This window comes from Vidua chalybeata, chromosome 5, assembly GCF_026979565.1.
Source record: "Vidua chalybeata isolate OUT-0048 chromosome 5, bVidCha1 merged haplotype, whole genome shotgun sequence".
Lineage (NCBI taxonomy): Eukaryota > Metazoa > Chordata > Aves > Passeriformes > Viduidae > Vidua > Vidua chalybeata.
The window spans coordinates 40,431,167-40,446,458 of record NC_071534.1 but is presented as its reverse complement, the minus strand read 5'-3'; the positions used below and the strand labels follow the sequence as shown (position 1 = coordinate 40,446,458).

Below are 15,292 nucleotides of genomic sequence, written 5' to 3'. Positions count from 1 at the left end.
TTGAATTCTGCAATATCACTCACATACAAAGAGCAGTCACACTGTCACACAGCAAGCACTGGGATGGATTGAAATACATCTGTGGCTCATTAACTCTGTGTCTGAGCTCTCAAAATCCAACACCAGTGTGCTGCTGAAGGGCCTGCAGCTGAACAATGTACATAAGCACAGCCACGCTAATCGAGGGCCTTTGCCAAAGAGGCAATACTCCTTTCATTGAGATTTGCACCACCAGGATTTTCTCCACATTTGCTGATGGCTTAAAGACATACATGATCAGTCATTGGTGTTCAGTGGACACATCATCCTTCAGTGAGCCACAGTAACTCAGCAGCATTTCTCTGAGCCTTTGACATTACTGGGCAATGCCTGTCATCAGCAGTACCTGATTTGGTCCTCAGGTCTCTTACCAGATACTGAAGTCGCTGGCGTTCAGTCTCTGGAGTGAATTCTGAAGACATTGGAATGACTTCGCCATTTCGGATTATTATAGCTCTGTAAAGTAATAAAACATCATCAGCATAGGAGAAAAAAAAAGTAAAAAAAAACCCAAAAAAACACTGGGTACAGTCACACTCTTATTCTCTTCAGAATCACAGTCAAATAAAGCCATTTCTTTTCTACTGAGGTTGTCAGCAGAACAGGATAATTCCTGCCCTGCATCCTTTAGGCTGGGTAACAAAGTACTTGTATAAGCTGAGTTCATTTTAGAGCTCACAAAAACATCCAAGCAACAAAAGCAGGAGTTATTTCAATTGATGTCAACGGGGTATCTTAATTAAGGTAAATGCAGACATCCAGAGTTGATGCTGCAGAAGCACTGATTGTAGAACAATTCTTTGCTGGTTTTAATACCAGTTGTGGCTGATATTGTCTAAACTACTGGCTTCAAATGACTCATCCAAGCACTTTCCAATTATTAATTTGTCATGTGTCATGTCAGAACATTTCTACTCCAACATTAAATGGAAATAGCAAAGAAAATCCTATTTAATGCAAATTTAACTAGTTACCTGCTGAAAGATGGCAGGTAATGGTATGACTGTAGATTAGACAAGAGATTTCATATACAGTTCTGCAAATTGCAGAGAGAAAATTTTCTCAAACACCTGCCTGTTGCCTCTTTAACAATATGATATGCTGCACACAAAATATGGTCCAGTCTTTCCCTGGTGTAATGCCACTGGCTGGAAGACAAGTCACAGGAGGGAAGAATTTACCCAATATTTCTACTGCATTCATGTATTCACTCACAGAACTATGTTCCTTTATCTTTCCATTATTTAGGCAGCTCTGTAAGTAGAGCAATACCTGGCACTTTAGATAAACAATGTATCATCCCAAAGACTTTAATGCCTGCTGTGGAACTGTCTCTCAGCCATAAGTAGATTAATTCAGTGTTTGGATAACAGCAGTGTACCAGCTCTCCTCTCAAATTTAGACAGAATTTGGTGTAGTTAAAATAGTATTTGCTTCTTGGATTCCAGTTTCTCTATGTTTTAAATGGTCCCATTTCTGTGATATTTTCACCTCACTGATGTCCTATTTATGAGCTAGCTTACTTCCCTTGATCAATTTGTTGTCATTGCCTCAATGCCAGGTGTTCTGATGGCACTGGGATGCAACCAACAAATATGGTAGGCACACGAAGACTGAAAACTTAAAATTCTAAATTCAAAACACAGGCATCTTGAGAAAACCAACTCAGGTACAAACCTCAATTTCTAAAATTAGTGGCGTTGGACAGATTTCCAAGTCTTGTGGATTGGTCATTGGACTAAAATTGCCTCCAAATTGTCATGTACTACTGCTAGTATGCAAAAGACAGCAGCATTATCTATGAGTAAATGAACTGTTCCCAATCCTGACATTCATCTGGCAAAGAGCAGATAGGTTCAGAATACAACAATGGCAGATGTGTGAAGAACTCTGGCAATGAGGGGAAAACTGCTTTGCTTGGAAAGCAGTTTTAGCTTAGTGCTCTTGGACTTCTCAGCACTTCCTTGCAAATAATACTGTGTAGAACTTAGAGGTGGCAAGAGTGCAGCCTACATACTAAAGGTTCCCATTGGCCCTTAATTAAAACCAATATTGTGTACTTGAGACAGACATGGTAGTTGCAACTCTCTATTTCCTAAAAAAATTAGTGCATAATTTTTGACAGATTTTTTTCTCCTTTAGAGAATCTGACTACAGACTTACAAAAATGCCTATCCAATTAAAAATAATAAAAGTTTACTGAAAATTTTTCTTTTGCATTTCTGACAGTCATTTAAATACGAATTAAGAACTCTAACACCTCTCTTCTGCAATAACACTTTTGCTTTTATTTTTGCAATTCCTAAGGTATTCAGCTTTGAATGAGATTAATTTACTCAGACAGTGAACACTTTATATAACTTTTTAATATGTTATTTGATTCACTTGAGTAGGCCTCCTCTAAAGGGGTCTGTGGATTTAGTATAGAGTATGTACTCTGGCAATAGTCTAGACTAGACTAATCAAAGGAGCTGATCAGACACTAACCAAATTTTACACACTAGTTTAAGTGAGTCATAAGGGATTTTCTGATCTTTTGCTTGTCTGAAAGAGCTAATATAAAACCACACATTGATATAACTGCTAGCACGTCAGGCTAATTTTCTAATTATTCTTTGCTTCCCCTTTAATCACTATCTCACAGGAAATCCGTATTTTAAAGAGCACTCAGACCAGTCTGGGGTTCATCTTTTTCTTTGTGCACATTGACATAGTTTGTATATATTTTGATAGCTGTCATTCTTACTTCTATGGGTAGAATTGGGCCCTGAGGGACTCACATCATATAAAAAGCAATTCAGAGGCGAGTGGGTTAACCTTTCATAGCTCAACTTATTTTCACCAGAATTGGCAGCCACCTGGGATGAAAAGCACAACCTAGCACACACATGCACAAAAAAACCTTCAGAGGGGGAGGAATTAAAGCAATACTGTTGATACCCAGTAAAAGAGAGTTTTATGTTTTTCATTAATGTTTTCAGCAGTTGGACTTTATTCAACTTGCAAGTTACAGCTGTTCATAAGAGTCAAATGATTTGATCTGAGGAATGAGACAGCTCTAGATACGAGTAAAGGGAAAGACAGAGACATAAACATACAAGGCACTGGTCCAAATTAAACTGTGGTGAGCTTATAAGCCCGTACTGCGCTCTTTACCTTTCTGCACTAACTGCTTAGCTGTTTCATGACAGCAAAGTGTATTTCTGATGGCTCAAGTGACAAAAAGGGACATATTTGTTGGCTGTCTCACTGAGGAGACTGGGTGCAAAAGCCTGGCCTAGGAGCCACCCTGCTCAGTGGGATTTTCCCCTGTGATTGAAAAGGTGCTGAATAAGGCCCTAATTGGGTTTGGAGACTGACGTGCCCTTTCCATGACCTTGCAGTGACAGAACTGCCAAGCAGCAATGGAAGGCTTTTTCTACTGAGCAACCTCCAGAGCCCTGAATTCAATAGCCCAGAGTCAATAAGTGCTCATGAGGAAGGAGCCTGGCTGATGCAGCAGCTGCAAACAGCTCCAGCAACTGCTTTTAGAGACCCACTCTATACAGTCCTGCAGGACAATTAATTTTGATTTTACACTTCCTAATGGCCTAAGCAGCAACATGGTGTTACATGAGCATTACTGCTTCTGCCATGCATGAAACACTCATGTATGCAAGGAAATAGTGTTCTGAAAGCATTTAACTTCCCATGTATTGAGGATATATGAACGTATTGTTTTATGCTAGAATATAGCTGTCCTATTAAACTTCAGAAATAACTACATAGGAAGCAAAAACTCCTTGAATAGATGCAGTGCCCAGACAGCATCTGATTTTGCCATGTTTAATAGTGACATTTTCATTTCCACCACACTGGTGAAACACATTATAGCAGAGCCACAGGGCAAGCCTGCCAAAGCCAGATGGATGATTCATGTTTGCAGAGAAACAAGTATGTCAACACTAACCAAATATTCTCTGATGACAAGGTTGCTTCAGACCCATACCAATCATTAATTTGTATCACCAATGAAAGAGTAATTAAAAAACAAAAGCTTTTTTTGGCAGGACTAGAAATCAGGAGTCACAGATCTGCAGCCTCCTCAGTGCATTGCCCTCCACGCTCTGATGCCCTCTCCACACAGCGTCACATACAGTAAGGAAGTGCTCTGAAGTCTTGAGGCCATGGAGGCCAGTAAATCACCTATTCTGATCTCTTCTAAAAATAAACTAGATTTCCCTGAGTCCTTTCCTCTCTTTTGAACCCTAACTCCCCACCCACAGGAACTACAGGATTGTACCTGCCATTACATTTCACGCGCTTGGCATTACAATGGAACTATGTTCACTATTCCAGAGCTGGGATATTCATAGTAAACAGGAATATTTTGGAGAAAAATCTCCCCAAAACACAGCTGAAATAGCCTAAAATGGAAAAAACAAGAATCTGATTTTGTATCTCTTCTGGCCTCTAGAGTTCTTCTGATCCAGAGAGAAGCCACACTGTGAATAAGTAAATGGAGAGCAAGAGATGTGCCAGTGGCTCAATGCACAAGGCAGAACCGGCAGTCATGGCAAATCCTACAGCTGTCTATGTCTGCTCACTCACAGGCAAATGAAAAGAAACACCAGGAGATTAAAAGGCTTCATGTGCATCAGCAGAAAACAGTGTATTTATCTTTTGGATTGACATGACTGTGTAGTCCATAACGATCACCTAAATTCACACAGAACATTAAGTATATGGTTATTTTCTATATTCAGATTCAATACTTAGAAATTGTATTTGGTGCCTTAGTATACCAAATATACTTTTAAAATACATGGAGAGTGAAGCAACAACAATATAAAAACCTGCCACTGTGCTGTACTGCTGCTGTGATGCTCAGGATTGTAGCAACAACACTGGCTTAAGGAAAATATTGATATGCTTTTGCTTTTTAACTTTTTTAACTGCTTTTGCATTTTAATATGGCTAACAACTACCCCCTCTCCTTGAATCAAGCAGGGCTTTGGGTTTGTTTGTTTTTTCTTTTGTGGAAAACACAATCAGCTGAAAATTGCACAGCATCCTTTCTATGTTTCTTATGAGAAACAAATAGAGGAAACTCATACATTTTAGAGGAAGCTCTTGTTGGTTACTCTCATTTAATCATACAGAGAAAGCAACACTTTAGTGAACAAGGTCAAGAGTGTAATTCCACTGCTGTCACAGGCCTATTGGGACTCCACTGTTCAAAACAAAGAGACATCTCCAACTGTTAGGAGTATTCAGGGGACACCCTGATTCCATTACACACTTTTTCAGGCAAAAATGATTTGAAACACAACATTAAACTGTACATTTCTACAACACAGGATAAAAATCTGGTAAAGGTGACAGAGAAAGTCCATTCAGAAAACCCTTTTTGACAGTGTATATCAATTCCAAGTTACAGGGAGGCCACATCCATTTTGTCAAAAGGTGTTGAAGCATGTGGATTCAGTACAGATGAAGCAGAAGTGTCTGGCCTGTCTGCAAAGGTATTAGAAATGTGTCAATGAAAAAGAAAGAGGGATTAAACTGACAGAAAAAATAAGGCAGGGTTTTATTATATTCAAAGGGGAGCTAAGCAGTAGATTTTATTAGGTGTGTCACAAGATAGCTGTGGAAAAAAGAAAGTAAATCCTAGAACTATGAAATCAGTCTATATGGGTACTTGTTTATTTTGGTAACTAAATGCATATATTTAAACAATCCAGGGAAGATCAATGCTAATGGTTGCTAAGCTTCAAACCAGTTGTGCTTTTTAAAATAACTTTACCTTTTCTTAATTGCTAAGAAGTGAAAGACAATGACTATAAAACAGTTAAAATGAGAAATGTTTTTCTCTTCTGTAAATGAAGTACTGGCCATTACTGCCATTATGATTACTGATGACTTTTAATACATTCAGCACTGGCACCTTGGTTTTACTTCTTCAAACTGAATTATTCTCACTTAGTCCCACCCATACCCATTTCTCAATGTTTCTTTAGAAACCAGGTGTACAAACACCTCACTGCGCTGGCAATAAGTATGGTACTGATCTCATATTCCATCCCATGTATTCACTAGCAATGTGGAACTACAGTGCAAAGCCTTTAAACTATTTCCTTACTTTTATTAATTAAGGCAGGCTGGGGATAGTGGAACAAACTATTATATAAATTTAGCTGGCAATAAAACAGGTTCCAGTGATGACATATCCATCACCATAAAACTCAGGTGGAAGCAGCAACCCTCAGCAATACCAATGGAAAAAACACCCTCCCTGCCTCCCACCTGTAATACTTAAGATATTGCCCCAACTCTTACTTGGCATCATTATCAAGAAGAAAACAAGCAACAAACCAGGGAAGGAGTAGCACCAGTGAAAATGGTCTCTGTCCTCATTTTCTATTTACTGCCACTCAACAGTTGTGCCACCCTGATTTCTTCATATTTTTCAGCACATACATGCCCCTGTTCACAGAAAGGCTGTGACAGGATACAAACACTGGATAATTTTTCTTTCAGCCAAACAAAGTCAACATTAAGGGGGAGTAGACTCTCCCTGCTAGTGGCTCTTCCTGTGACAATGTAGTTTCATGTTACATTGTGAGTTACAGCAGGCTGCTCAGACACTTTCATTCATCACTTGAAGGAACTTCAGCTCCCTCAAGCCAATAAAAGGTGTGAGAACTTGCCTTGGTGAAATATTTCAAAAGTAATTTCTTACAGGAGCATGCTGTGGCATTTCCTGCCAGAACAATGAAGATCACTCCCAAACTTCTTCTAAGGCTTTTGCAGACTGCCAGCCACCCCAGCTGCTCCAAGGGTTAGTATCTCAGCAGCACAACTGCCAAGCAAAGCCCTTGCTCCACCAGTTCTCTGACTGGGCATTCCCAAGAATTTCACTCAAGGTCCTTTCTTCATGTCTTTGCCACAGCATGGAGCCAAGCATGCTATACCACTCCAGTGGCAAGATGAGAACCTCCTCCTGCCTTTGAAAAGAAGCAGAAAAAGAAATTATGTAATCCAGTCCCTGCAAATCCCCCTGAAAGTTGTCTTTCAGAGGCACCTGCAAGCACATGAGCTGTTCCTATGCACACACATGTAGAGCTTTATGCTGTTTCCAATTACCTGACTCATTCATATTTATATTTCTAGTGCTTACTTAGTGATTCCTTTGGAGAAGGCCTCTGGGCACAATGAGGCTGCTGAAATACTATAAAGCCACTATTCTGATGGTCTGATTTTACTGAATTAATCGTATCATTTTTAATACAGCACCACAAATAGGCAAATGGAAACTGTTTCTGTAAGCAGAATAACATTGATTTCCATGGAAGGGCTTACTTCTCATGTTCAATAGCACCTGAGCCAGTCGGGATTTTCCTTACTGCCACCAAAAATAACAGAAATCAGAATTTTTAGAGCTGATCTGGTATTCCATCTCATGTATTCACAACAACTTAGCAAGCAGCAGCTACAAGGATTTTCTATTGCTGGCAGTCTGCCCTATATATTGCATCTAACAATGAGAAGCACCTGGCTGTCACCAACAATGGAACTAAATGACTTCAGCTGTTTCTGCATCACTACTCTACAGTTTAAAATTAAATGTAATGCTGAGCTTGCAGGCTGTCCACAGAGGAGGTAGCTTGGAGAAGATATGTTGCCCCATCATTTTTGATCCCTGGAGCGGTATGCTTCTAGTTGTCAGTGCCTCTTCAGTGGGCTGCAGCTCCACTCCCATGAGACTCTACCGTGAGTGAATTCCCTGCCCTTGTTTAGTGTGTTGCTTCTGCTCTCAAGTGTGTTGCTTGGCTGATGAAATCTAAGCATGGAGCTATTATTAGCAGTTCACTTTATTAACTGTGTTTTATTTTAGTGTTAATTATATATTTTCTTGTTATGCCCACCCTCCCACTAATGTGATGGCACTGGCTGTCTGTATGCAATGTTCCTGTTCAGTTAATCAGGAAAGTAACTTTTGCTATTGAACAAGTAGTGACTTTATAAGCTTACCTATACACTTCTAGTAATGTCTACTCCAGCTCCAGTAGTAGTAACCCAAATGTGAATGAAGTAAACTGAAATGCTGTGTAATCAATTACTTTCCTGATGGTTTACATCTCAGCACATCAATCTTTCAGAAAGGGCTTCAGCTGGCAGCTAGAAAGCTATTACAAACCAGTTTATAGTGACACTACTAGCACACAAAATCTTCCCACTTAGGATTCATTTTGCCCCAATGATTTCAGTGTATTCTTCATCTGAACACAACTAAGTACAAGGCTGCACTGATGACAGACCACCACATTTCTGTACCATGGCTGAACAACATGCTACCAATTACTCAGGCCATGCCAGGGAAATGAACAAAGAAATGCAGTCACACCTCTGTGGCCAGCTCTGAGCCTCAGGACCAGTATCTGTGGAATCAAAGTCTTTTTCTCTGCTGTCCAGGATATCACATTCATCTCCAAGACAAGTTACTATGGCAACTAAACCTGGGCTTAGTGGATGAAGGCATTGCTGTGCAAGTCAGTGTTTATTTTGCCAGTAATATGGCTGGGCTATGGCTGTCCATGTAAGATGGAAGTAGCAAGGATTTTTTATCTCTCTGCTCTTCACTGTCTTACCATTGACAAAAAGAATGACTTTAGCACCTAAAGTCATATCTACTTTGATCTCAGCTTTTCTGCTGAACTCGGTACCAGTTGCAGGATATTGGAACAAATTGGACTGAGATGTAAAAGCAAAGATTGCAACTCATGCTCTCTGCTCACTCTTCATGGGTGAATTTTTACCAAAGCCCTGCTTCATTCACCCACACAGAAGTGACCAGAGCCATCACTGAAGTCCCAGTAGCAGGGCTCAAGCATCACTGCATAGCTGCTACTGAGACTGAACAGCCTGGGCTGCCTTTAGTTTGTTCAATTCAGGTGACTTGAAAAGCTTTTCAACATAGTAAGGACCACAGCAGACTTTGAAACATTCACCAAGCAAGCCTCAGGTGCTCCCTCTGCCCCTCCTCCTACAGTACAGATGGGAGCTAGAGAACCAAGGTGCCCAGTCTGCTTTCCATGTCTTGGCCCTGGCCCTGCAACTCTGCAGTGAAGAACTTGCATGTCTCTGTAGTCAGCTACAAAGGCATAGATTTAAAAGACAGTTTGTTTGCAGTTTGCTGGAGACTTTTTCTTTTTTGTTTTTTAAAGGCTGAAAACCCATGAGAATTAAAGTTAATAAAATTCTTTAGTCCTGGAAACCAGTACCAATGAACTGTGGCTTTACAGTTTACTGGCATTACTGAAATAGCCAAAAATCTTCTCCTTCCTCATTACCTGAACATAAGACACTGTCTGTGTGATTAGGACCAAAGATTTAACTGAATGTACCCCTCACTGAAAATGTTTACAATGGCTTCAATATCTGCTAATTGCCATAGGTATTGCTGAGGCATATGCTCCAGGAAAAACAAAGAGTTTGGAAAAGAAGGTGGATGTTTGTTTTGTCTTCAAAGCCTGCAAACATTTACTACCAAATTAATAACTTCTGCCAAGACAGTGCTGGATATGACATGCCAGTAACGTGGAACCTGTCATTCACTGGATAATCAGAAAATGATCTTCCATAACACTGCCCTTTGAGTGAAATTACTTTCTGATCCAACACCTTCTCTTCACACCTCACCTTCAGTGTTTCTTGAAGTGTCTTCAAAAGCTTTACCCAGCACAAAATCTGGCAGTATCTGAGGTTGCTGTTATTCCAAAGAATCTTGTGTTCCTGCTTCTCCCTGGAAGGAGACCAGGCAGGAAAAGGGGAGAAGAGCTTCCTGCAGGCCTGCAGATCATGCTTCTAATGAAAAGAGACATGAGGAACAGAGGGAGAGGACATGGCCATGTCTCCTGAACATGGCTAATCTTCTCCAAAATTTTGGGCTAGTCAGGATCAGACCTCTCCACCTATCAAACTGCAGGGAAGGAGAATGTACACGGCAGAGACTTGCCTGGCTTTGAATTCAGTCTCTCCTCACTAGAAGACCTGTGAGCAAATGAGACTTAGGTTATCTGTTACCCTGAAATGATCAAACATTTTTTATTTTCAAGTGATTCTGTCAGAGAATTAATAATAACCTAAAGAGGGGATGTACCATAGATTGGCCAAACTACAATCCGTAAGTGTTGCTCTTGCCTCTGGGGAGGAATCTTCTGAGAATTTGGAGGAATGAGAACTTCATAGAATGAAGAAAAAGCCCTACCGAATGCATGGCCCGAGTGTGTTGTTCAGTTTCGCAACTTTCTTTGCCCCATCTTTAGGAGAAGACAGGAAAAAGAATGCTTTTCCAAATACTGCGGACTGGAGAAGCTTAGTAACTAAGTTAGTCTTTCCTCTAGAGACCTCTAAGTGTCTAGTATGAAGCACAGTTATTGTTTATGTAGACACAGATAGAAAGAGACAGAGAAGGTTTAGGCCTGAGACTACTCACAGAAAACAGGAAAAATACCCCCATTTAGATTAGAAGATAAGTAGTTATGAAAAACAGAAAATTAAAGCTTCCTAGACAATAAACCAAAGACTAAAGTAAACTAATTCTACAGTAGCAATATATTAGAACACTTTTTAGTTTCCATCCTTACACAGTGTTAGCACTTCTGGCAAAAACGATCCTGCTGGACTGCCTCGAGGAAGAGGTCAGATACCATGAACCACAAAAATGGCTCAGAATCATCAATTCTGACTTCTCAGAAATTCTATTTAAGCTACACTGCCAGTCAGCAGATACATGACTGTTTCCACGCCGCTCTTATTTACTTCATATAAGCATACTAAACCCCAAATCTGACTTCCTGTAATGAGAACTAACCATAAGGGAAGCAGCTGACAAGCACCATGACAAAGAAGTGGAAGTATAAATGTAGTAAGCTTCAACACAAGCAGCAAATCCAAAAAGAATTGGAATGGTAAACAAATTCAATTTTCAATTCACTATTTTATTACACTGGGAGAAGACTCTTATGAACACACTCTCCCACACCTGGTCTTTTGAAGTACCAATGAAGTTACTTCACTGCACCCACACAAAACCATCACAAAAATATTCACTCAATGAGCTCCTACCATTTAGTAAGCAAAAATGCCTTAGCAGTAATTTTTCACTTGCAAAAAGGAGGAGAAAATCTATTCTAGACATGAGGAGGTATGTTCAAGTAGAGCGTGAATATGCCCTGAAAACGTAAGTACTGGGGAGGAAAAGCAAGGAGGCAAAAAGATGATAAAAAAGAGCTGATGAAGCAAAGCAAAAAATTCAGTGACCCTGCAAGTCTGTGAAGCCTTTGAAACATCAGGCTTTTTGCTTTGATGCCACGTTCTGCCAATAAATCAAGAAAGCCCAAGAACTCATTTGCAAATTTAGCAAGGGTTTCAGGGTGTATGGAAAAGTCAAATCAACTTGTGATGTTCTGCTTCTTGTATAACGATAAAGGCACAGCTTCCCTACATGGCTCCAAGCACAGCACAAAATGGAAGTGCCTGCAGTCTCCAAGCAGCTCCAGATAATACAAAAGCCAGAACAATGCTTGTGCCAAACATAGTTAATATGATCATATTGCATTACAGTCAGTGTAGTGATATTGGACAAATGTTATGTTGCATGAGGCTATATAATAATTGGGCAGTAATCAGTAAAAACATTAAGTCCCTGTTTTACAACTGCTTCATCAGTAGCTATAAAACAACATCCTAATAAAGAGCATAAAACTAAAAAGAACCTAGATTAACAAGGCGTGTTATGGCAGTTCAGAAGTAAAAGTCACTTTAGCAATATAGAATTGAACAACACCATTTAAAACAATGACCAAAGATTTACTATTCCGTATTTTAAAAAGAAAAGGAAAAAAAAGCAGCTATTCCAATGGCCTAGTTTTCACAGCAAATATGTCATGCTGGTAAGCAAAACACAGCGTCTCAATGCTCACCAAAAAAAAGCACTATATATTGGATAGCTGACTATAGCACTATCAGTCCCTAATCAGATAACCTTGCATGGACAATGCTAATCACTGAAAAGATGGAAGAGAGAGAAAGAAACATTAGAAAAAGCTTTGGCCAATATTCTGATATGAATTTTGACTGCACAAACAGGTATATTTATGGCAGAGTCCAAGAATGATCAGATAAGCCATTAGAGAATGAAAGTAGTTCCTTCCAAGTTGTTTTTATCAGGCTCTGAATACATCACCTAATTTTTAGTAGGGTTCTGGTATCATGTGCAGTTAACATATAATTATTACAGAACTGTGATTGCTTCGTTAGCAGAAGTTTAATTATATCATTGACATTAGTGATGCCATAACATCAAGCTCAATAATAGTTCATAACAAAACCTACAATTAGCACAATTTTTCCTCCCTCTTCAACCAACCAAAAGTGTTCAGCTTGGAGAAGCCTAATAGTCCATACAGAAGTGAGCTAGGGCTGAACCTGAAAGGATTGCTGGCTGGTAATTTAGTAATATGGTAATTAAAGTCTTTTCATGATGTAATTACACATCAACTACAAAAGGACAGCTGCTATACAACACTGCCAGGGTACATGGCATGAAATGATTAGATTTGAGAAGCTTTGGTGGATAAACTGAATACCACAGACATAAGTCTGAGGTATAGCTGGCACCACACAGTACATTATTATTCAAGTCTCACACTTAACGTTTCCTTAGTCTCACTGTGACAGTAACAGTTTGTTGCACGTACCTTGTTCCTCTGACAGCAGAAGCTGTTCAAAACCCCACTTTAAAAGCTTCTGCTGTTTTCAAGTTCCCTGAAATTATAAAACCTAACCTTTGGTTAGGTTTGCATGAACCCAAACTGTTTATTTCCCACACAAAACCTTCTCTCACAGATTCCTATCTGTGGGAAACTTGATTTATTTGCAGGCTTTTTCCAGTGGGGTAGTAGAGAGGGAAGGAGGAGAATAAGGAGAGGGGAAAGGCACAAATGAGTAGGTGAACTCAAAGAAACCAAGGATTTAGTCATCTAGTTCCAACAGCAGCAAGAGTGAAAAAAACAAACCCATCCTTCTTCTCGAGAGCAGATAACCATTTCTTGAAGTAGTTTCTTTATTGCATTTTTCACTGCCCTCCCTTTTATTTGTACAAACCACAAAGTTGACTACACAAGGCGTGAGACAGAAAAAAGAAATTTATTTTCCCCAACTAACACAAGTAAAATTTCTTGACTACATAACTGGGCTCTTCAAAATACAGGAATGCACTGTGCACCCTGGCAGGGGGCAGACAACCTCAGAGTGGCTTGTCTAGTCCTAAAATGTCATTTTTGTCATGACAGCAACTCAATGTTTTGCAACAGTTGTTTTTTTTCCCTGTAAGTGGGAAAGAGGGGATTTGGTGAGAGAGACCCAGACCAAAGCTTTAAAATTTCTTTTGAGATAGGAAAGTCTAGAAATGGACTTATCTGAAAATGAATGATTTTGGAATAATTCTTCTCAGCATATGAGAGACTTTCTGTGAGGTCCATTTGGGAAGCACAAAATCAAACTACTTTGAATCTGGAGTGACTTCATTACCAACAAGACGTAAGGAATGAGAATTTGAATCCCGGTTCAAACAACACCCAATCTTGCTGATGGTTTCCTTTTTGTTACCTGCCCTCCCTCTTCTTCTGGTTCTGGGTGGACTTAATGAACATGCAAAACTTCTTGAAGACTTACTATGTTAAACTACAGTTACACTAACACTCTGGCATCAACCCCAGATCACTGCCAACAGCAGTGTCTTGCCCTTGGGTATCAGAGGTTGCAGTGGAGCTGAGGCTGCTCTCAGGGAGCACAGAAGGAATCCTGAGGGAACTGGAAGCAGCCAGTTCCAGTCATTTAAGAACAAAGATCTTGGCTACTCAGATGTAAGTCCTGCATGGCCAGTTTTACACAGTACACTTTTAAGAGACAATAAAGCAAATTAGCCAACTCAAAGAAAGAGGGTCAACTGTACTTCAGGTGCAATAGCACTAGAAAACTTGATTATTTCTAATTTAATGGCAGAAGAGATAGAATGTAGTTCAGCTAGTAGTTCTGTTGACCAGACAGGTGATCACCTCAAACATGTTTGCAGGTACCATGTGAAGATTCATTTGACATTTTGATACAAAAAGAAAATTCAAATATGTCACTTGTCAATAGAAACTGGATGAACAACTTGCAACACATACAACAAATTTAGCATCTTAAAAACAATCACCAACATGAAAAGAATAGGAATTTTATGCACAAAGGATTTATCTGACTTCCTACACAGGAAGCGGCAAGAGGCAGTAAAAATCTTAGGTTTAAACTACAAAACCCTTAATTTTTAAGTGCTGTCTCTGTAAGTATGTGAGTGTACACACTACAAACATGAACTGTGTATGCACAAACCTTAAACACAAACATAGCAGACTCTACCTAAAGACTGATGCCTAAAGTTTTATCTTTCACATTCTTCAGATTCTGTACTGCATTAGTATGTAACTCGGAATTTCATATAAAGTGTTAGCAAGGTCTCTTCACAGTTTAGTTAGACAAAGCAATCCTTTTCCAGCCCAAGAAACAAGGACACCATTACCTTTTCAGTCCCAAAAAGTGTAAACAACAGTGAATTGAGGAGAGAAAACTGGGAGGATGGGACTTCAAAACCTGAAGGTGTAATTGGACAATTGACCCCAATATGTAAAAGGACCAAAACTTATGAAAGTGTGAAAACTCGTGACCGGTCATTCATCTTGGGTGTAGCCACGGCCAGGCTCCTGTACTGCCCAAGGTGTATCCTTTAAAGGCCTTTTAATAAATATCTACTTTACTCCTTTAACACTGTCTAGCCTCTGTTCTAGGTAGTCTCTTTAGGCATCAAGACAACATGGTTCAATACCCTTGCAGAGGTTAATTACTCAGCTATTAATGAACAGACTACAAGAGCAGATCATATCGCATGTGAACTCTTCTCCCTGCCCTGTTTATGCAGTGCACTGCTGAAAGAAACATGTGAAGTCTGAAGTCTTGCAAGAAGAGCCTCACTATCTCTCTCCAATGGTAGTAAGGGCAGAGTTAGAGAGGGGAAAAGAATGCAAGTGAGAGATTTCTAGTATGCTCCTATGTTGCTTTAGCAACATCAGAAGACAAAGAAAATGCTTCTTATCATGAGTCTTCAAGAACCCAACTTCAAAATAAAACAAAGCAACAGCTCCTGAGCAACAGCATTCAGTTTTGAGAA

General features: G+C 39.7%; 1 protein-coding gene across 5 annotated transcripts in view; it reads right to left on the bottom strand.

The window, feature by feature from the left end:
- Nucleotides 1–15,292, bottom strand: part of PPM1H (protein phosphatase, Mg2+/Mn2+ dependent 1H) — a 133,517-nt gene that overhangs the window by 41,035 nt on the left and 77,190 nt on the right. For all 5 annotated transcript variants that reach the window (XM_053942739.1, XM_053942738.1, XM_053942743.1 and 2 more), the window contains one exon: nt 411–495. In XM_053942739.1, coding sequence (XP_053798714.1) covers nt 411–495 — 85 coding nt within the window. The remainder of the gene's footprint in view (nt 1–410; nt 496–15,292) is intronic.